This window comes from Rattus norvegicus, chromosome 11 (assembly GCF_021556685.1).
Source record: "Rattus norvegicus strain SHRSP/BbbUtx chromosome 11, alternate assembly SHRSP_T2T, whole genome shotgun sequence".
NCBI classification, from domain to species: Eukaryota; Metazoa; Chordata; class Mammalia; order Rodentia; family Muridae; genus Rattus; species Rattus norvegicus.
In genome coordinates this window covers 70564911-70588301 of record NC_141544.1, presented here as the reverse complement: position 1 = coordinate 70588301, position 23391 = coordinate 70564911, and the positions used below count along the sequence as shown (strand labels likewise).

At 45.3% G+C, this 23391-nt stretch overlaps 1 protein-coding gene across 6 annotated transcripts in view; it reads right to left on the bottom strand.

Moving 5' to 3' along the window:
* Positions 1–200: 200 nt before the first annotated feature.
* Positions 201–23391, bottom strand: part of Qtrt2 (queuine tRNA-ribosyltransferase accessory subunit 2) — a 30760-nt gene continuing 7569 nt past the window's right edge. For 2 of the 6 annotated variants that reach the window (XM_087575964.1, XM_087575965.1), the window contains 8 exons: positions 17990–18235; positions 17323–17378; positions 13867–13943; positions 12652–12864; positions 7841–8040; positions 5187–5338; positions 3647–3764; positions 201–2121 (listed from right to left, as the gene is read on the bottom strand). In XM_087575964.1, the coding sequence (XP_087432090.1) occupies positions 1890–2121; positions 3647–3764; positions 5187–5338; positions 7841–8040; positions 12652–12864; positions 13867–13941 (990 nt within the window). In that variant the 5' untranslated portion in view covers positions 13942–13943; positions 17323–17378; positions 17990–18235 and the 3' untranslated portion in view covers positions 201–1889. Of the gene's footprint in view, positions 2122–3646; positions 3765–5073; positions 5339–7840; positions 8041–12651; positions 12865–13866; positions 13944–17322; positions 17379–17989; positions 18236–23391 lie in introns of those variants that run through there. The other 4 variants (XM_087575962.1, XM_087575963.1, XR_015632714.1 and 1 more) reach the window with 3 other exon arrangements.

Here is a 23391-nt window from a genome sequence, read left to right as displayed (position 1 = left end):
TATATAAAGCAGAGAGGCAGGTAATCTATATTGAATAACAACATTCCTTTAAATTCAACATTAAAATTCTTTATAAACACAAATGATGAAATCTGAAGCAAATTTCTTGCCATGGGAAATCTTTAGGACAGTCTCTGTGCCACGGAATTTAATACTTTAGTAGATGTGTACTGTCATTTACAAAAAACAATACACAGTGGTTTGTTTTTTTAATTAAAAATGTTTATTGCTTGTTAGCCTTCATACATTTACAACATAAAAGGAAAGAATCTTTTCAAATGTGCTAATAAGAAAAAGACCCAGGGAATTGAACAACGTTTAACAGAATTTTCAGTGTTTTAGACATAAATAAAACTCATAAATTTATATGGGATTTTAGATATTTACTAATAATCCTTCAATAATAGGTTTGGTCTTGACCAAGAATAAAACATATAAACAAGTACAAAACACATTCCCATGGATCACTGAGAACAGAAACTATCTGTACGTCTGCATTCTATGACTCCCTTGCATTCATTGAGAAGTCATACCACAAAAAGGACAAACAACGTTGGATCTCCAACACATAAAAATGCAGTTACTACATAATTACTGTACACGATGTTCAGTAATGTCCTCTATAAATTAAAAACCAATAAAATATAAGAAACACATTTCTTATACCTACAAAAATGAATCTTTTAAAATGCATTATTTTTATAAAAACTACATATACGTACATGTATGTTTTATGTACTCCTTAGAAAAATTGATAAATATAGAAAGATACATTAAAAAAAAAGCCCTATCATGCCACCAACAAAAATACACAATTACAGAGAACCCAAGAGGGACAACCAGCCTCAGGTCTGTAGAAGGTTGATTCACCCACCAATCACTTCAAGATCCACAGGACAAACTATAGCTGCATAAAAACCAAACAAAAAACCAAACCAAAAAAAAAAAAAAAAAAAAAAAAAGAAGGGGAGAGAGAGAGGGAAAGGGTCAGGCCGGCAGTGACTAGTAGAGAAGGGTGAAAGGCATGACGGAGATGGTCAACATTTTGCTTCCACCTACCATGCCTGTCCCCGTTTACTATCAGGGAACCGGCACAGAAAGGTAGAAAAGGCAGGATTAGCCTGAGCTTACGGCTGAGTGGAATGGAATCTGCTGTCAGGCCAGGATTCTAGCCACATAAACACACAGCAAAGGAATCTCCCCCTAGTGACAGAGCTAGACACACAGTCTATGAGCCTGGGCAGGTCATGCTGGATCTGCACCAGGCAGAGCAGCCAGGCAGTATTTGGTTCCTAACAGGCAAGCACAGCGGCTCTCAGAAGACAAGTTCACAGAGCCTTGTAGCCAAATGAAGTTAACAGATCACGAAAGCATGACTTGGGCCCCATAGTCTTTGGAGAGATGAGCATGGTTGAGGCAGGAGAGCCCTTCTGAGTGACTGTCCTGCTGTGGTAGCCCTGAAGACAAAGGTATGCCCCAAAGCCCCTGACAGCATGAGGAGAAACAAACAAAAACCTGTAGAATCAGCTAGACTTCTCTAGGAAATAGCTGTGCCTCCAGCTATGACAGTCATCTCTACTAGGGCCTCACTCAGGTCTCATCCATCCTCAGTGGTTTCTAGAACCTCAAATCCTTTCAAGTCTCTCTCATATCAAATATTTTTGTCTTCAACTAAAGGAATTTACCCACTAGCAGAATAAACCTAGAAAAATGTAAAGTCACAGTTCTGATCGATCTGGTCCAGGAAAGCTGCAGAAGGCCTTCCTCCACACTCCTGTGGGTGCACTCCTGTGGGGCAGATGCTCTTCAGTCCCACCACAACTGCTGAAAGCTCAGATCTCTGCCACTTCACTGTTTCCAAAGATGGGACAGGTTTGTCTTTCCAGTTCTCAGGACATCTGTCTGCGGATGAGCTCTTTCAGCTGTGCCAGCGTGTCACTCTTTAGTGCCTCTCGGATGGAGCAGAAAAACCGGAAGTAGTGCTCGAAGTTGTGCATCATCAGCAGGACACTGGCCAGCAGCTCGTTGGTCACCAGCAGATGGTGGACGTATGCACGAGTGTGGTTCGTACAGCAGTAACAGGAGCACCCTCTTACGAGAGGCTGAAAGTCTTCCTGGTACCTGAAAGACGTCAAAGTGAACCAGGAAGTGAAAACTATCTGAAGTCTAGAACCCAGGCTACCCACTCTACCAACGGCAATAACAGCCCGAGGCTCAAGGGGTGCTGGGACAGACACAACTCACAAGTCTGGGGCTAAGAAATTCACAGTGGTCACTCATCTGCCCAGAGCATGTCCAGAGAGTGGAAAGGCACATGATACTAGGAAACGCTCTTCTGGAAAATGATGCTTCTCTCCCACTCATAAGTACTAGTGTCAGCAGCCATGGCGGTTACAAAGCTCGCACATCTGCACTGTCCTAGCCAATCTGCACATCTTCTCTTGGAGACAGACGACGACTGTATACTCAGAGAAGGTCTTGGGGGAAGCCTTGCCTGGGGGCTAGAGTCTGGGCTTTATAACAACTTGGCTGGCCTGTACACAGCTCCCATGCATGCGTTTCTCATTATTACTAGAGAGGCTAACAGCCTACCTCACTGTATCATAAGGATCCTTAACCCTGATGGCTGCACACTAAATCCTATTTTTGTGTTACCTTTATCACCTATTAAGGTATGTGACTTTTCTGAGGTCACAGAGTCAAATGCAGTACTAGGATTTGTCCCCAAAGCTTCAACCTAGTACTAAGAATAAGCATACTACAATTTCCAATTAGAGCTGCAATTCAAAAGCTAGTTTAGTAGTCAACATTTATATTACCCTGATATTTGTCAACTTTCAAAACAATATTAAATGGTGTAGATATGACCACTTCAGATGCACAATCAAGGGACAACAGGCTGAAAATAGGAAGTATGAGCTTCATACTCTTTCCTAAGTTCTCAGGTCTGCACCATTATTAGACAGCCATGAACAAGTCAGAAGCCCTGGAATATCTCCTTATATAAACCAAACACAGCAGTGTTGTACGCACAGAGAAACCACGCTCTGAGACTGATGGATTCCACCTTTGGTCAAATGCAGAGTTACAAGACAGCTCGGTTCAGCCTTTGTTTTGTTTGGTTTTGAGACAAGACTTCCTATATAGCTCCAACAGGCCTGAACTTGCTATGCAGCTCAGGCTGGTCTCAAACTCACAGACCTCCCTGCCTCTGCCTAAGTACTGGGATTAAAGGTGTACCCACCATGCCCTCTTAGTTCATCCTGATTCATAACCTGTATAGTCAAGGCAACTTAAGCTCTCCTCAATGTACAAGCTCCACTGTCTCTGACTTTGCAAAACTTACTTTGTTCTGCCCTCATTAAAAGTGGTAAGACTAAAAGCATTCAGCAATGGAGTGGTCTCTTTCTGACAGCTTTTCTAAAGCAACAGTTATCTAGCTTAACGTCCTGACAAGACAAAGTACCCAGAGGCATCCGCAGAGGAAAAAAAGGTTTTCTGGAACCATATTTGAGGAGACCTAAGTAATGTCCAACTATAAATATTTTACAAAGTCATAAACTGAAAAGGGAACAGTTACATAAACTTAAGACAGATTGAAATTAAAAAGTCAGAAATCAAAGCCTAAACTTAAAAAATGTCTTACTTTTTCTCCTTCAGATTGATTTCAAATGATGTCATCTCTTGGTTGCACCCAGTTGCTTCCATTTTCTTTATTTGATCCAAACATTTTATTTCTTCTTGGATTCCATTTTGTTGCAGTACTGAAGAAAAACCAATAAAAAGTCTTGAATTAAAATCAGATAAGGAGTGAACACTAGAAAAACTTTATTCTAGTTATAATTTCACAACCTCTAACCCTGTAACTCCATTCTTAGAATTATCCTAAGGAAATCACCTAAGAAAAAATAAATAGCAGTACATTTTTGGCTGGTCAAGATACTTATCTACACCACCAAGATATCTGATGAAATCTAACAGAGTCCAAGCTAATCCAAGTACATGACATATAATCTTGTCATAAAAGAACGATTAAAACCAAGGGGGGTTATCACTATGACTTATCACAATGGACATGCAAATAAACCGGGCTTCATGACAGCCCATAGTCCAATAGATTAATGTAGAACATGGTTCTAACTTATGCCTTGTGTGGAAATTGGCCAAAGAACCCACACCATACCCTTGAGCTCCTTGAGTAGTGGAGGAACTCCCTTAACTGTGTGAGGAAGACCAGGGAACTAGGTCTCCAGAAAAGAAATAACAGCACTCAGTGTGGACCCAGCTAGGCAGACGGTTCTAGAAGGGTAACTTTAGTAAGTGCTGTGGAACTGTCTCCACAAATCGTGTGCTGAGATGGTGCATAATGAAGCCTTGCATTTTGGAAAATCCTCGTCACTTAGGGGAAGAGCTGACAATTTTCTTTAAAATCTTCACTAGGTAACATTCCACTGACTTTATAGTACACAGAGACACGATTAAAGAGCTGTAAAGAAAGTGAGAGAAGCAAAAGGAAGCCCTCCTCTGCAAGCTGGAGGGAAGACTGTGCAGACCACACATCCCTGAAGACAGAACTGGCCGGTAGTCTGTGTCTCAGGTCCCTTTCCTCCACCATTTGTGTGTCAGAATCTGACACTGCTTATCTTGACTTTCAAATAACTAAACATTAAAAGAAAATGGCAATGCTTCAAAGCAATATTAGCAGAAGAAAGTAGCTTTTATATCTCAGTATGAAAAAAACAACCCAGAAAAGCAAAAGGCAACAACACAAGGACCCGACGACAGTGAGTCTCCCTGTGAGTTAATTGCATGGGGTTTGCAAAAGGGAGACAAGAACTCTTTTGTGGATAAAAACAAACTGACTTTTACTAAGCTGTTCAAAGGTTTCCTTTCCTTAGATTTTCATCACAATTCACTCTGAATTTTCTTTTTGTCAGGCTGTGAACAGAGGAGGTCTTGTTTTTGTTCACCATAAAAATCACATCCTAATACTGATGACCTGTGCATACAGTATTGAGTGCCTTGCCCTAGGTGGCAACATCCCAGGATCACAAAGAAGAAATCAAGATTGACCTTTATGAAAGGCTGGTGCTATGTGTATACATTTCAGTCTTGTGACTTGGAGAAGATTCATAGGAAAAAGGAGAAATCAAAGATCAGGGTTAGGTAAACTTCAGAAGACCCACATGTCTCCTCAGGATTCAGCTGGCAATCAAAGGTGAAAGTCAGGGCACAGCCCCGCTCGGTCACTTGATATGGGAAAAAACTCTCAAACAAGTCCACTCCCCTTTCAATACACTCGAGCACTTCATCTGGCCGGCTGACACCACAGATGAGCCTGTAAAAACAACAACGGGACAGCAACATGAGGCAGTGGCCAGGACGAAGGCAGAGGATGCTTCCCAGGCAACAGGATATTAAACACAACCACAGAAACGACAGTGAGCGCCCAAGCTCAGGGTGGCAGGCGTGGGCCGAGGCGTGAGGCAGGGCTCAGGGCTTGACACCTGGGCTGGCTGGTTACTGAGCCGCTGTGTTGCTTTGGGAAGCTCCTTTACGTCTGGATTCTCATCCTCTCACTTCAAAACAGAATGACCGAGATTTCCACAGACTCATCAGGACAGGCAGGTGAAAGCGAACGGTGTGTTACTTAAATACTTTCCATTCCCATCTCTGATCCGCCTCCACGGTCACAGACTCCACTTTACAACCCATCTAAACACCACACAGACGTTTTTAAAAGAAAACAACTTGCTTCATTTCACTATCAATTCCCCCGCCCTTTACTGCATTTTGCAGACTCATTGAATAGTTCTTCTTGCTCTCAGAATCCAGGATCTAAGAATCTAGCTGGCTTTCTTCGTATTTTCTTTGTTAACGAGAAGTCTGCACTAGGAAATGAAATGGTGTCTGCCGAGGCAAGGGCTAAGGCATCTGGGAGCATTAATAACTTCCCAGCAGGTTTTGCCATGAAAACAAGACATGGAGAGGGACATGGTCAGGACTGCCTGGCTACAAGTCTTTATTTTCAACATTTGTTTTTCTACCCATAGCCCTTTCTATGAATTAGAGGAGAAAGCCTTCATACTTTCTGATTCTTTAGAGGAGTTTTTTAAAGGACTTATGTAATATTAAACAAGCGGAACCCTTAAGTGTATGCCAGCTTTCCTGACTACAGCTTCCTTCAATTCCTGTGAGGTTTTAGAACTCCACTCCAACCGAGGCTGGCATCTCTACTTAGAGAAAAACAATCCCAGCTTTCAAATTCAGAAAGAGACATCTGTGAACACTTAGCACAAGAAAGTCCAGAAAATGACTCCAGAAGCTCATGCTGAGTTGTTCATCTGTAGCCCAGTGAATGGGCACAGGAAAAGGATGACACAATGCTGTGTGTGTGTGTGTGTGTGTGTGTGTGTGTGTGTGTGTGTGTGTGTGTGTGAGAGAGAGAGAGAGAGAGAGAGAGAGAGAGAGAGAGGATGCGAGACCCTGTTCTAGGGATCTTCACACCCAGTGTGCACCAAGTGTGACTCTCTATGCTCTCTCTAAGATACATGTACTTCACTGCATGTAATTATGTCTGACTTTTAAAAAGTAGTAAGATTTCACATGTCCTGTCTAACAATAGCCCTTGAGAACAAAGTAGCATCTCAGAGCCGAGTTTCTCAATATATCACAGGTAAAAAGGCGAGAATATTCACATTAAGGATAAAAGACTGAAAATCTTTTTTTTGACATATAATATTATATGTATTTTCCTAAACAATGTCTTTTGGATTTTGTGTACACTATGAAAGGAGTAAATGTAGCCAAGTAACAAATGTGTTATCTCACACAATTACCCTTTTTCTGGTAACAACACTTAATTCCCATTCTGTTCAGTTTTCAATACAACATCATCATCACGAACCACAGTCATCAGACTATACAAGAAACCCACTGAGTGTGGTCCTCCCTTTGACTATAATGATCCCTCTTTGACCAACAGCTGGCACCCTGCTTGCTCCCACTCTTCCCAGTCTTCAAGGAGATGGATTTCAGGTTCCATAAGGGTGAGCTCACACAGGGGCTCTTTCTGTGCCAGGCTGGCTCTGCTTACACAAAGCTGTGACTGCATCCCCAGCACTGTATAAACCAGGAGCTATGGCACATGCTTGCAATCCCAGCTCTCCAGAGGCAGAGGCTGGAGGTCCATAGCAAGTTTGAGGCCAGCCTGGAATACACGAGGCTCCACAGAAGTATAAACAGATTAAGAAAAGAATGCTTAAGTACCAGTGTGATAGCCACTGCTCTGAAATCCAGAATTTAGGGATCATCTCTTGTTGCCATTGTAGTACTCTAAGATAAATGTAAACAAAAGAACCAACCCCACTAGTCCCACCAATTAAACGAGTAAACAAAGCAATACCACTCACTCACTACCTGTCACCAAAGCAGACTCTTGAAGGTTATTAACAGAGTATACCCTCATCCCACTCGGCACCTCGGATACCCACATACTGGATTTACACTAGCATGCAGCATGACTCTACTCTCGTCTCCAGCCACCATGTTATCACAAGTAAAAAGCTGTATTTTATTTGGCTCAAGAATGAGAGCACAGAAGGTAACATTTGCCCTCAGTTATGAGGATCAAATAAACTAATCCGTGCCAATTATCCCCTCTACACTCTGAAACCAGGAGAGCAGCCTCGATGGAAATTTCCCAACTGGCCAAGAGTAAGACAGGAAGGACATAGTCAAGACACGGAAAAGACACCCCGAGGAGTCCCTGCACCACACTGTCACCAGCACCTCTGCCCACCTCCCATGAGGCTGGCCTGCATCCCAATCCAGCACTGGCCTTGGTTTGTCCTCCGGCAGCTCGGCAGTGACTGATGACAGCAAGTGCAGCCTGGTTTCTGTGACTGCTGGACCCCCTTGGAAGCCGTCCAGAAGGAAGCCCCCCACGGGCCGCTTGGCTGTCTCTCGCGCCGACCTCAACCTCTCTTCCGTCACATCTCCACCTTCAATCACTCCAATGATCACGCTTTTCTGAAGGACCTGAGAGAAGGAAGAATTGAATGCTCTTAACCCCTGTGAGAACCTGAGACTTGCTGTTGGCATGAACTTTGCATGGAAGTCCAGTGGACAGAAAGGGCTCATGGACGGTGCTACAGATAAAATGTCTACGAGAATGGTGTACCCAAAGAACTGTTAAGGCTCTGAAGAACTTACTGTAAAAACAACATGTTCGGGCTGGAGAGATGGTTCAGTGGTTATGAGCCCCAACTGCTCTTCCAGAGGTCTTGAGTTCAAATCCCAGCAACCACATGGTGACTCACAACCATCTGTAAAGGGACCTGATGCCCTCTTCTGGCATGTGGGTGTATATGCAGCAGAGTACTCATATATTAAATACATTTTAAAAATATAGGCAAAAGACGAAAAAAATCCCAATATGTTCTACGTCTGCCGTAAACTAAATGTTCTCTGAGAAGGTACAAAAGAAAAAAGCTTTAGTTTGAAAAACTCACCAGGTCTGCTTGAGGTAACCTCCACATCTCTCAGCTACAGGTAATGTTAGGAACTTAGAGACAGTCGAGCTATGGGAACTGGACTATACATCTTGTAAAAAATAAAAATTTCTGGGGTTGGGGATTTAGCTCAGTGGTAGAACGCTTGCCTAGCAAGCGCAAGGCCCTGGGTTCGGTCCCCAGCTCTGAAAAAAAGAAAAGAAAAAAAAAATTCTGCCCCCATCTTCAAAGAACCAAATTTGATAAAACTAGTACCTAAACATAAAAAATAGATACGAACATTAGAGACTATTGGATTTTTAACTTTTTATTGTCTGTGTATAAAGAGGGCTTCCCTAGGCAAGCCAGAGGCTCAGGAGAACGGTTGACCGAATAAACAGAAGACCTCAGACCTTCTCAGGGTATGGCATGCAACACACCATAACAGAGGCAAAGAACTTATTCTTTGAAGGAATAAATTGCTATACAACAGAAAAAGCTCCAGAAAGTTCTTTTTGAAAACATGACACCTCTCACCCCAAGAAAGAAAAAACCTAAAAGAATGAAACTCAGAAAAATAAATGTGGGTGCTCTGCACACATAGAGCCACCGAGTCACTTGAGATGAAACCCAGGCAGGAAGCAATGAGATCCTCACCTCAGCAGCAAACCACTTAACAGAGATGCCGCAGAGTCAAAAGCGTGGGGAAATAACATCTCTATATCCAGACAACCAGAGCAAAGATGACTCTGGCTCTTAGGAGGTGGTGGTGGTTTGAATGGGATGTCCTCCATAACTCTCAGGCACCTGAGTGCCTGGTTCACACTTAGTGGCTGTTTGGGAAGGGCTGGGAAGTGCGGCCCTGTTGGAGGAAGTGTGTCACTGGCAGTGGGTTTAAAGCTTCAAAGCCCATGCCAACCCAGTGTGTTCTCACTGCCCCGTTTGCACATCGATTCCTGTTCTCAGTCGGCTCTGCCCCCATCATGGAGCTCTGAAACAGTAAGGCCAGTTAAATGCTTCTCGTGTGAGCTGCCTTAGGGATGTTTGTTACAGCAGCAGAAACTGTAAGGGCAGTGTTTATCAAAATGCTGACACTTTTATCTTTGAGCCATAAAATTTCTCTAACAAGCTCTCTTATAAATCTATAGATTCATATGTATCAAGGCATGCTTACAAAGATGTTCAGAATAATGAAAATCCTAATTGAGAGATTAAAGTACAAACTGCACAGCTTCCCAAGCAGCTGCATTAAAAAGAACAAAAGAGAAATACTATGGAGGCATGGGTGTGGAACACATGATTACATTCATGTAGGCAGACATGCATGGCTATGAACTAAATATACAGAGGTGACTGTAAAAATGACCCTTGCAGGAGACACACAGATCACAAGAGGCTCTATGGGGAAGGAGTCTGGGGGCTGTGAGGGGCTCCTTAACGTAAACACAGGACCGGCAGACCATTTGCCTTGTTGAGTGTAGGATAATTTAGGGATTAGGGATTAGAAATTATGGCTAAGGATAGGGTACAGGCAGCTGCCCTAATCTTGGTAAGGGTAACAGACCCTGGGCTAAGGCAGTGGTGGTGTGATAAAGAGGAAAGGCGACATTTGACAGCAGGACAGGGGAAGGCTCAACACTACTGGTTTAGAAGTCCAAGGAGATGGTGCCCAAAGCAAAGCCAGGAAATAATTCCAAAACAGTGAAGGATGTGATTATTCCGTTCAGAGTACTCTGAGTATCACTGGGACACGCAAATGCTGACTTTTAGCCACTATACAAACAGCAAGTTTGATACAAGCCAGAGTGCCCACGCTTCAGTAGATGCCAAGCAGGAGGCCATCACATCCCTCTCTCGATTCCACAGCCTACATGGCCAACACATCACTCTCCTCTGTAGCCCAGGCATGGTTCCAACCACGGAGAAACCACTAACTATCCTCAACCTAGGGATTACCTGTGGGGAAAAATGACCAAGACAGAATGCTGGAGCTCTTTAATACTGAAAGGTATTAAGAACAAGAGCCACAGCTGAGCAGTGGTCAATCAAGCCTTTAATCCCAGCACTCAGGAGGCTGGCGGACCCAAGTTTGAAGCCAGCCCGGACTTCCAAGCAAGTCAAGGACAGCCAGGGCTACAGAGAAACCTTGTCTCAAAACACAAAAGAAACAAAACAAAACAAAGAAGAACAACAATAAGAGACCAAGAGTCAGAACTAAAATAAGGAAGGAGTGTCCCAGATGCGAGAAGTAGACAACTGCATAGGCCCACCTGTCACAGCACCACCAGTCACGGCTGAAGTAGGCCCGCCCCACCCAAGGAGGAAACTAACATGAGAAAAGAGGTGCTATTAACAGTAGGAAGGCACTGGATAGAGAGGCCCAACATCTGACATGCGCACAGTAACAACTGATAAGGCCAACCACAAGAACTTAGATGAGGACCACTGAGCTTGTAGTTCACTCACTTGGACTTTGTAATCATTTTTGTCACATCCTTTCTCCCTTTTTCTCTTTAACAAACATTGCAAATATGATACAACCTAGTTAATATGCCAATACCAACCACCCAGACCCATCACAAAAGCACCATACTGGACTCCTCTGCAAAATAAGTTCTGCTCAGAAGAGTAGCAGTTTCCCCTAGCTGACCTCACCAGCCAAACTATATTTCATTGCTAACATTCGTATGTGGCTCCACTGATCACCATGATTTTTTCTCAGACAGGTCTCTCTAGATAGCCTAAGCTGGCCTTGTATTCATGATCCTCCGCCTCGGTATTCCAAGTGCCTGGGGCTAGCATCCGGGAATGTGCCACCTCGGCCGACTGACCTTTGCGCCCTTGCCTCTCTGCTCTCTAAGGAGCGCATCCTTCACCAGTGCATGACCTCACAGCTTCATGTTCACCACCTCATAACCCTTCATCCTGGCTTCCTATATGCCAGACATTCTGCTATCTAACAAAAACCTGAGGTTATGGACACCACAGCTTAGTAAAAGCAAATGCATAAAGAAATCAGTGCAGAACAGTATGGCTGGGGCCACAGGATGGCACATATAGATCAAAAGAGGAGCCAAAGATGACTGGGACTTCCTTGAAGTGTCAGGGACAGTTTCATAAACTGAGGGGTAAGCGAAATGACCCTAACAGGAGCAAGAGTGAGAACATGCCTGGAAATTAAAAAAAAAAAAAAAAATCCAGGAAAAAAAGTATCTGGGTATAGGTGGCCCAAATGAAACAAATGAATGCTTTAAGGACTGTAAAACAATTGAGAAAGGCCAGACCGCAGTCCATGATGGGCAGGGCCATGCCAGGGACAGTAGACCGTGAGAGCTAAAGTGAAGAACCATTGGATTCGTCCCCGGAAAGCATGCAGCAGGCTCACAGCCGTGCTTGAGGGTGAGAGCTGAAGACAGGAATGAGAATGGGTGAAGAAGCTAAAGCAGCTCAGAGGTAACCACCTCCATGAGGGATCAGGCTCAGCAAGAGGGCAAGAGGCAGACTCAAGTTTAAAGAGGTGAGTCGGGGAGGAATATACAGTTGGAAAGGAAAGGTGCAGGTCGGTCAGTCTGAGAGAGTAAATTCCTGGGTGATGGAGTCTGGGGAGGAGTAGACTTGAGGCTAAGATCAGGAGTCCAGAGCTGGACGGCCATTCTACAGCCACAACTTAGCTGCACCCCAGTATGCACAACTCTAACCCTCGAGGTGAAAGGAAGTCGGCACTACATACATGTTCAAAATTATTTACCAAATATTAAAACTAAGGGAAGGCGGAGATGGAGAGAGGGCTCAGCAGTTTAAGAGTACCCATTGCTCTTCCCAGAGGTCCTGAGTTCAATTCCCAGCAACCTCATGGTGGCTCACACCCACCTGTAATGGGATCTGATGCCCAATTCTGGTGTGTCTGAGGACAGTGATGGTGTACTCGCGTACATGGAATAAAAACAAGAATCTTAAAATAAGACAAACTAAGGGGAGGTAGCTTGGGGATGAGAGCCTAAGATGGGTCCCAGAGGAGCCAACTTCCTGGGACTCAGCAAAGGAGACAGGAATACATAAAGCAGGGATGTGAGGAGCAGAGAAGTAGGCAGGGAACAGCCAAGGTGCGTCCTGCCAAAGAAGGGAGGTGAGCATTTCCACAGCTATTGGGCAGCCTCACCTCAGAGTCCTCCTGCAGTCGCAAACAGCTGTCCAGGAACAGAAGCGACCGGTCCACAGACTTCCTGGCCCTTTTGATGGAAGTTGCCTCTGCACAAGATGCCTCCCCATCTGAGAGGCATTGGAACCAATCAGGCTGCAGGGCCTCCTGAATTGCCATGAACTTGGAAACGGTCATTTCCACTCGACCTCCAAAACCCCACACAGACACAGACTGTCATGGAGCAAGAGATGAGGCATTAACAAGGGTAACATGCGAATAAAAAGCACATAGCACAACCGTGCACACCAATTCCTAACAACTGGAGAGATGTGTCAATCCCAACCCTACATGGCTCAGTTCACCATAGTCCAAGCGAACGGAATGTCCTGAGTTTAAATGTTACCTGCTCTAATGTGTCCCATTCACATTCCTAGATAGAGTTCACTGTTCCCTCCTCTAAGTTCTTACAGTCATTGGTATTTATACAAACAGGAAATCACACTGTTTTTAAAAATTGGAATAAAAAAATAAAAATCCTAAGTGAGAAGCACAATTTAAAAGAGTTATTCTGGGCAGTGGTGGCACACACCTTTAACCCCAGCACTGGGGAGGCAGAGGCAGGAGGATCTCTGTGAGTTTGTGCTCTACAGAGTGAGTTCCAGGACAGCCAGGGCAACCGAGAAACCCTGTCTCAGAAACAGACAATACAAACTGCATCCTTAGGTAAAATTAATAGTCTCCGTGAAGGGAGTGACTGCTCCTGTAAGGCAACGGTGTCCACTGAGCCCTGCCCATGCCATCCTAAGGGGCGGTGCCAACAGAGCCAGCACTCAGGTGAAACTTATGGATAACATTCTTACTCCCTACAGCCTCTGGCTAGACAGTAGCCTTTTTGATCTAGCGGCAGCAATATTGGCCGAGGTTCCATTACGTCTAGGGACATCTGTGGTAATGCCGTAGCCTTAGCACCTTCCCTGCACTTCCCGGGGTTAACACTGCACACAACGGTCCTTGACCTTCCTCCACTTTCTAAATTTCTCCAACAACATTAAAATGCTGAGGATCTGTTCCCGAACTTAGCCCATTCCAAACAGCCCTCCCAACTCTTATGAGTTACCACATTCTGTTAAAATCAACATAAAGAGAGGGCATCAAGGAACCAACCCAATCGAGGGGATGCATTTGAGGGCCACCATAACCGGACTTCCCGGGACAAGACTCCTGAGAACACACCTTATTTGTTACGTAACCAGGTGGGCCAGGGCTGACTGGATCGTGCAGGGAACAGTAGAAGAGCGAGTCTGGCATGCCTGTACAGACACAGAGAGAACTGTTCAAAGTGCTGTAGGGAAAGCTTCCCAGCACGAGCTGACAGATAAGCAACTCTGAACTCAGCTAACAGCTGGTACCTGATCCCAGATTCATAGAAGACCTGTGAAAAGGAACAATCAAAACCTCCCAACCTAAACGAATTAAATGTAAAGATTCATCCTGTGAGGACATGACACAAACCTAGACATATCTGAGAAGAGGAAATTCACCTGAGAAACTGCTTCCATGAAACTAGCCTGGAGAAGAATCTGGGGGGCATTTCCTGATTAATGACCGATGTTGGAGGGCCCTGCACACCGTGGCAGTGCCATTCCTGGGAGGTGGTCCTGGGTTCTATACAAAAGGGTGAACAGGTCTCGAGGAGCAAGCCAATAAGCAGTATTCCTGAGGGCCTCTGCTTCCATACATAAGCTTTTAAATAAATCTGCTTTGCTTTATTATAGCAACAGAACCCCTAAGGCAGAAACTGGTCCCAGGTCAGGGGATACTGCTGTGACTGACCTGACCATGTTGTTTTGGGGAGCATTGAGGAAACCTGGGAACTCTGAGCTAGAAAGCTTGGACTTTAATGAGCCGATGTGAGCCTTTAGAAGATAATGCTGAGACACATGCTGACGACGGTGGAGACCACTTTGTGAAGTTTCAGAGTCCCTAAAGACACTATCAGGGTCATTGGTATAATATTTTGAATTGAAAATCTGTGGTTCTGGTCAGCTGGAACTGAAGAGAGAGAGCTGTGATTAATAATACACCAGAAACACTAAAGTAGAAGTCCTCAACCCTTGGGTGGTGACCCCTTTGATGGTCAAATGACCCTTTCACAGGGGTTACTTATCAGATATACTATATATCAGATATTTACATTATAATTCATAACAGTAGAAAAATTAGGTACAAAATAAAAATGAAGTTACTTTACGGCAAGGGTCACCACAGCATGAGGAACTGTATTAAAGGATTGCAGCATTAGGAAGCTTGAGAACCACTTCTCTACTAGGACAATATATGCTGGTTAGCAGGAAACTTAGCAGTGATTACGAAGCATCAAGGAGGCGATTATCATTTGGCCTTGTTTCCTCAGGGTCAGGACACAGAAGCAGTAGAATCTCATGCTGGCAGCTGAACTTTTTAAGACTTTCCCATGTGGCACTGTGAGAAGCCACTGGTGAAGGGGCTGCCTCAACTGAGGTGGAAACCCCAGGACTGAAAGGGCCATGTTACAGAAGCCGAGGACTGCTACCATAGGACAGGGTTGGAGTGCCACAGAGAGGCCAGGCCACTGGTGACAGTGCAGCTTGTGGAGACCCCAGTGTATAGATGCCAGGAGCATGAGACAGCCACCACAGACAGCAGCAACCGTAGAACAGGGCCGCCCTGGCCTAGTAGATAGGCTGTGTGTGCTGGGCTCCAGAGACGGAGAAGCACTGCTGCCAAGGCCCCTTGGAGCCAAGTCGACTGAGAATGGACCCCAGGTGTCAAGCACTGGGCTTTGCACCTCTGAATTCTGGTCTGGCTTTGATTTGATCATGGCTGTGCCCTGGTTCTTTCCCACTGGAGTAAGGAAGTAGGTAATTTACTTCTTATAAGTTAATACTGAACTAGATCGGCAGTTCAGAGACACTGATTTTTTTTTGTTTTTTACAGAGAATTTAGGTTTTTTTTTTAATGTATACATTTTTTAAAAAGTGTGGGACTTTAAAGTTATGTTTAATGATACACTTCAGTTACATGCTGAACACTTTGTATTTGATTTTAAAACTCTTAGTATCTGAGGGTTTTGTTTTGGTTGTTTTTTGAGTTTTCTGAGAGGGTTTACCCAGGCTAGTCTCACATCACTCTGTAGCCTGGCTGCCCCTGCACTCTAAGGCTCCTACCTTTCCTCACAATGCTAGGATGTCGGGCCTGTGCCTCCACATCTGACTCAGAACTTACTATCAGGTAAGCTCACCCTAGGAGCTACTCAGAAAGAACTAGATGGAGTCAAAGCTGATTTTGTTAACAATACTCATGGGTCCCTAGGCAGGATTACAGGAAAGCACTAGGATCCTGGGAATGGATCAGATATGAATCCCTCATTCGGTTAATGGACCCAAGATGACAGTTTTGTAGATTTTGAAATCAAAAAGAAAATCATTAGAAAAAAATCGTTTAAAATGAGTGAGCCAGGGGCTGGAGAGATGGTTCAATGGTTAAGAGCCCTGGCTGCTCTTGCAGAGGTCCTGAGTTCAGTACCCAGTACTCATGTGGTGGCTCATAGCCTTCTGTGGCTCTGGTTCCTGGGGGGTCTAAAACCCCCTTCTGACTTCTATGGGTACTGGGCATACACATGGTACACACATATACATAAAGACAAAACATTCACACATAAAGTAAATATTTAAAAATGATCAGTAATTCATATGTCATACAGTATCCTCCATTTCCTATAGCATCCCATTTAAAAAAAAAAACACAAAAGCAAATGTAAAAAATGTTAAAACCTTTGCAGTGTCTACCTTATTTGCTAAGTTTCAGTTATTACAATTATCTCTGTAAAGCGTATGCTAGCCATGGGCACTTAATGAAAGGCTTGTAGGTTTTAAAGGTGGGATTAAAACTGGTCTCAACTTATGGTACTGAGAGTACATAGTCTCTTCTCTGAGGCATCATGCAGTTTCTAACTAAGAACGGATGACTATGGATTCAGGAGTATTTACTTAATGAGGCCCACGTGTTGGGGTGGGGAGGAAATGGAGAGAAAGTGGTCCATGGAAGACCTGGTTCTGTAGCTGATATTGCAGGTTTTCCTCTCACTAAATGGACACGTAACCTCTGCAGAGCCCTCCCTCTGGAACACGTATAAACTCTTCACCCTCTTCTTTATGAATGAGGCTCCTGCACGAGGAGACAGCTGTGGAGTGTGCTTGGCCTATGGCCTCTGCTCTGGTCTTTGCAAACAGTGTGCAGCGGTGGCCCACACCTGCTTCTTTTTTTTTTTTTTTTTTTCTTTTCTTTTTTTCGGAGCTGGGGACCGAACCCAGGGCCTTGCGCTTGCTAGGCAAGCACTCTACCACTGAGCTAAATCCCCAACCCCCCCACACCTGCTTCTATGGTCACTGCTTCCACCCTGACCTGACTACACATGCTCAGAGCAGGTTAGAGCCCTCTGTGGTTTGTCATGTTACATAAACTTGACCCTGCAAAGCAGGCAGGATCATGTTTCCCAATGAACCTTCAATCCCCAATGCTTCTTTCTTAGATGCTCAGAGGAAGAGTAGGAAGAGGAGGAGGAGGAGAAATAAATGCATCAGACAGCAGTACCTCCAAAATCCAAATTAACCTGTCACAAATCACACATGTAATGTAAACAGTCTTTACCTATAAAGCTTCCAATTCCTTTCTTATATTCTGCCAAGACTTCATGATGTTCTGCTCTGTAAGAAAAAGAGGAAAATGCGTGGCACACAAGGCATCATTCTTTGGCTACTCTGTACAGCACCTGAAGCCCTCACACAAATAAGCCGCATGATGGTAAACGCCATCTCCAACAGCAAAGCACATCACTGTTGGAGATGTTCGGGTCATTAGTGAACGTGCAGGTACACAATTTGCCAGTGGTGCATGAGAAGAAAAACTGACAAAACACTGCTCTGAATATTTGATTTCTCTCCCTTTCCTTGTCCCTTTAAAATCACTATCAACACAGCAACTTTGTCATACCAGAAAATTGTCAATTACATATAGTTAGTTTGTACTTAAAACAATTTGATTCTATCTCATTTCATAAGGTTGTTCTAGTAACTACGGGTACAGGGGCTGAAGGACCTCTGAACCCCACGTTCTTACATGTGGGGAGCAGCAGAAAGGGCTTAAGAGTTAGAAGGAAATGTAGAGCACTGCTAACAGACAGGTCTTGCTTTTGGTTCCAGGTAAATACCAAAGGTTGTATAATATCTAATACTTTTCTTCTGATTTCATTTTTAATCTACAAATTATGAAAATGAGAAGAAAGGCTTCCTGTTGGCTGCAGCTAAGGACTGGATACCTGAATGATTAGGTTCAGCACTCACAGGGATGACAGTGTGAGCTGGGCCATGGCTGGGACCCCATGGATATTATGCAGTGTCTGATGTGTCAGGTGTGGGGCAGAGCCAGTCCTCGTGTAGAGCAGACAGCCTGGAATGTCCACTGTGCAGTCCCCTGCTTTGCCCAGGTTTTGTATTTTTCCTAGACGACAGCCGTTAACAACTTTGGTGAGATTCAGCTTCATCATTAGGGATTCGTCTGGGTTCTGAGAAGAAAATAACATTAAATTTAGAAGGCAATTCATGACACCTAAAGGGTAAGTACTTTGCAAAGAAAGCAATGTACACAAAAATGAATGGCTGTGAAAAACCTCCCTGAAGGGAGACACTCACTCAGTTACTCAGGATATCGGCAACTCCCAATCACCAGCCAGAGGCAATTCTTGATGCAATCAGCAAGAGGCTTTATTCAGGAATCAGCGCTGAGGCTCAACTCGTAACTCACACAGGAGCAGAGGAGAGGAGCCCCGCGCTGCATTGCACTCACATTTTTAATCATAAAAACCGCAGATGGGGAGGGGAGTGAGAGAATACGCCTAATTGGCTCATTTAAACTTAAGCAAATATCAGTTCACCACAACCGGGGTTCAAGGAACAGTCACTGCCCATCTGGCAGTTTCAGGCCCTATCTCTAAATTTCCGAGAATCTTTATCAAGTACCAGATAGATGTCCTTGGCCAACGGCCCTCTTCCTGGAAACTTTTAGAAGTTTATGTTCCCATAGCCTTAGGGTTTGTAAACCTTAGGGGCTTTTTCTTTTATTCTTTCATGCCCCCATTTTCTTTTTGTTAAGTTCTAATCATAGAACTTCTGTACCAGCTTTTAAGTCTATTTTGGGCTCTTCACGATTTTTGAGGGCTTGGTACTGTTGTCTGAGGATCAACACCTGGACTGCACTGACTCATTCTCAGACAAAAGTCACTAATCTATTGAGTATGCAGGGCCCAAAAGTGAGGATTAACAGTAGTATAACAAGGGGTCACATGAGAGAGCTAATTAGAGTGGTAAACCAAGGAGATTGGCCATACTAGCTTTCAAATCAGCCCCATCTGGCCTCTTGGTCTCTTTGTCTGTCTTCTAGTCTCTTTCTTAGTTTGGCCATCGAATAACTACTCCAGAATGGTCTACAGAGAAGCAACATTCTTCTTTTAAGGCTGCACAGGTACCCTCATCCTTGAGGAACAGTAAATCTAACCCCCTGCGGTTCTGCAGCATGACTTCTGACAAGGAGGTTAATGATTCCTCTAACTTTGTGATGGACTGCTCTATTGCTTTGAGATCTTTGTCCATAGTGGCCCGCAGCCCCTCAAAGTATTGAGGGGTTTGGACTAGAGTAGCTCTTCTGGTCCCTATCCCTGCTGCTACCCCTAGGCCCAGAAGGACAGCCAATGTAATTGGCTCTTATATCTCTTAAGCCCTGGGTCAAACTCGTCCTCAAAGGAAGGTGCATCATGGAAGATAACATGGGGTAGCAACCGGACTAAGATGCAGTAGTCTTTGGGGGTAATAAAGACTGAAGTAGAAACACAGGGGGTTAGGCCAATACTACATGCCCACCACCCATCAGTAGGGGGGATCAGATAATAGTTGACACCAGCTCGTGGGCTAGGCAAAGTTTGATTACACAGATGTTGGTGACTCTTAGGGACAGCGCCAAGACAGGTCCCTTTCCCTGAGACCTCCATCAAGGTTAGCTTTCCTTTTGCTCTCCATTGGCAGGAAGAATGGGAGGTTGTGTTATTGAAGTCCCCTGAGAAGGTAGTAAGGGGGCCCTGATGTCAGGCATAGTGAACAGGATTTGGTTAAGTTGGGGTTGGAGGCGTTTAAGACACTAAAGGTTCCCTGTACCAACTTGAGGAGCTGTTGCCCTGTCCCTGGGAACTTAGAGGAGTGGTCGGGGTGAAATTAGAGGCTGGGGTGACAGTTAGGCTTGGGGAAGGTCGGAGCCCTAGATTAGAACCCGCTCAGGGGGGCAAGGGAAAAGCAGGCTGCTGGTCCATCAGGACCACGTTCAGGGCCACAGGGGTACCTGGAAGAGACTCTACCTTGAGTTTTATGGTGAAGGTTAAACCCTGGTCATAGCCTGTTTGATAAGTACGCCCTTTATGCCATGATTTAAACTGTCTTCCCATGGTGTAAAGAGAAAGGCTACTGGATTGCACTGCCCTGTATTACAAGTAGCTAGCAATGAGGGTACATATCTTCCCCTTTGGGGGCAGGTGGTGGGTCCAGAGTGATTTTTGGAAACTGTTATTAAATCCTAGGAGGAGGAAGGCTTCCAATAGGTGATTCTGGTCATTTCACATCCCCAAGCTTTGCAATATAAACTCTCAAGTCCTCCACATCATCTAGCCTCTGGCCTTGCCTGCCCATCCTGGGGGCAGACATAAAAGGGGGCCAATCTCATCTGACACCTAGACCTCGGTCTAGCACATCCTAGGGCTATTGTACGCTGGGTATGGGTGGATTCTTCCAGAATGGGCAGGGACTCAAAACTGTGTTCAGGGATATCCCAGGTATCAAGCCCTGCTATAAGGGAGCAGAGATCTAGCACCAAATCAGGTCACCAGGTACCAGGAGGAGCATCTGTGGAGGTAGACAAAACTGTGTCCCCTGTCTGCGACAGTACCTGTCAAGTCAACCTTTGAGGGGCATGGGGGTTTGAGCTACTTATCAGTCTTATGTCTATCAGCAGAAGCAGAAGCAGAAGGGTGATACACGCAAAGCTTGAGGGGGTTTTCTGTCTTTTCCACTCTCCATTCTGGTTCAGGAGGAAGCACTGGTTTGATGTGAGAAGCATGGATCCAAGTGGGGATGCCATCTACTTTTACTGCCACTGGGGTTGTGAGCAGTACCAGGTAGGTCCTTTCCACCTCGGCTCTTGGTGGTGCCTCACGTAAACAGCGTCTCCGACCTGGAACTGGTGTGGCACCTGGAGGTCACCACACCTTCCGCTGAACAATCTCGAGAGATTGATATATAGTTTGTGAGGAATGAGTCTTGGGAGGGGATAGGTGGTGCATGGCAACAAGTGGAGGGTGGGCCCCAAACAATATTTCAAAGGGTGTCAGCTTGAAGGGGCCCGGGGTGTTGCATGCCCGAAACAAAGCATAAGGAAGGAGGGCTGTCCAGTTATTACCGCCAGTCTCTAAGGATAATTTAGCCATGACCTCTTTTAAGGTTCTATTCATCCTTTCTACCTGTCCTGAGCTTTGGGTTCTATAGGCACAATGTAATTTCCAATCGAACCCCAGGATCTTGGCCAATCTCTGATTTATCTGGGCAACGAAGGCTGGGCTGTTATCTGACCCAGTTGCCTTAGACACTCCAAACCTTGGGAAGATGTCTTCTAGTATCTTCTTGGTCACTATGTGAGCCGTTTCTATCTTGGTGGGGAATACTTCAACCCATCCAGTAGGTACCTGTGGCCGTACTTTGTAGGTTTAATTTCAGTAAAGTCCACTTCCCAGTAGCTCCCTGGGTGATCTCCTCATAATCGTTTGCCTGCTGGGAGCTTATTAGGCCGGACATTTACCACCTGACAAGGGACACATCCTTTCATTATAGCTTCTGCCAATTCCCCTAGTCCTGTGCTGTAATGAGGTGATGAACGAACAGTTGTCTTTGGTGTTTGGGATCTAGAGGGGTCAGCTGATGGAGTTGCTTGAGGAAAGTAATAACCTGTCACTCAGGGAGGATGTTTTTACTGTTGGCAGTCTCTCTGACCCCATAAGGGGATTCTAACTGGAACCCTAGCTTGTCCATCTTCTGTAAATCTTCCTCTGAGTATTTAAATTTTTTGATACAGTGATTAACTGGACAGTCCAGGAGGGTCATGGACAACACTTTTAAGCCTTGAGAGGCCCTTTTTGCTTCTAAGTGAGCCCTCTGGTTTCCCCTTGCCTCTCGAGTCCCCCTTCTGATGACCAAGACAGTGGGTGATAGCTATCTTTTCTGGGAGATGTATGGCTTCTAACAAGCTTAGGATCTCTTCTTTGTTTTTAATTTCTTTTCCAGCTGAGGTCAATAGTCCCCGCTGTCTGTAGGTGGCCCCATGAACATGGGCCGTGGCAAAGGCATACCTACTGTCAGTGTAGATGTTTACTCTTTCTCCTTCTGCCAATCTCAAAGCCTGTAGTAAGCCTATCAATTCAGCTTTCTGGGCTGAAGACCCTTCTAGTAAGTAGGCTGCTAGACCAAACGGTTTGGGGGTCATCTACCACTGCCACTCCTGCCACCCTTTTACCTTCTGCAACGTAGCTGCTCCCATCTGTGAACTAGGTCACCTGAGCATCTGGAAGGGGTTGATCTCGCAGGTCCTTCCTGACTCCCATCTCTCCCACCAGGATGTCCTGACAGGAATGGACCACCTTGGTTGCTGTATTGGATAGCAAGTTGGTGGGGTTCAGGGTTGCCGGGGGGCCGAACTGGATTAGGTCTCCATTCAGTAGCAAACTCTGACAGTGTGTCATGTAGGCATTAGACAGCCATCAATCCGGGGGCTGCCTGACTATACTCTCCAGAGCATGTGGGGCCATGACGGTCAGTCTCTGCCCCATAGTCAATTTGTCATCATCTTTTACTAGCAGGGCTACCGCAGCCACAGCCCAGAGGCATGAGAGTCACCTGCTAGCTACTGGGTCCAGTTTCTTTGAGAGATAAGCCACCAGTCACTTCCAGGGACCGTGTCAACTCCCCCGCCCCCCTTTTCTTTCATTTACATAAAGTGTGAGTGGTTTGGCCACATCTGGTAGTGCTAGGGCGGGGGCAGACAGTAGGGCCTTTTTTATTTCATCAAATGCCAGTTGTTGTTCTCCTGAACAAAAGAGAGACCCTTCCTTAGTCAGAGGGTAGAGGAAGGCGGCCAGGGAGGCAAATCCAGGGATCCAAAGATGGCAGAATCCCGCCATCCCCAGAAACTCCCTCACTTGCTGAGGGTTCCTGGGGGATGGTATTTGAGTCACAGCCATCTTTCCGGCTTCCGTGAGCCACCGCTGACCTCCCTTGAGCAGATACCCCAAGTACATCACCTCCTGTCAACAGATCTGGGCCTTCTTGGCCGATGCCCAATATCCCAGCTGCGCCAGTTCCTTTAGCAGGAGTTCCGTGCCTTTTCTGCACTCCTCTGCAGAGTTCCCTGCAAGCAATAGGTCATCCACGTACTAAAGCAGCGTTACTTGGGGGTGGCTGGCGGTGAAGTGGGCCAAGTCCTGGTGAAGCGCCTCGTCAAAGATGGTGGGAGAGTTCTTAAAGCCCTGAGGCAGCCTGGTCCAAGTCAACAGTCCCGTAAACCCAGAATCGGAGTCGTGCCACTCAAAGGCAAAGAGGTGCTGGCTAGAGGGTGCAGTTTCAGGCAGAAGAA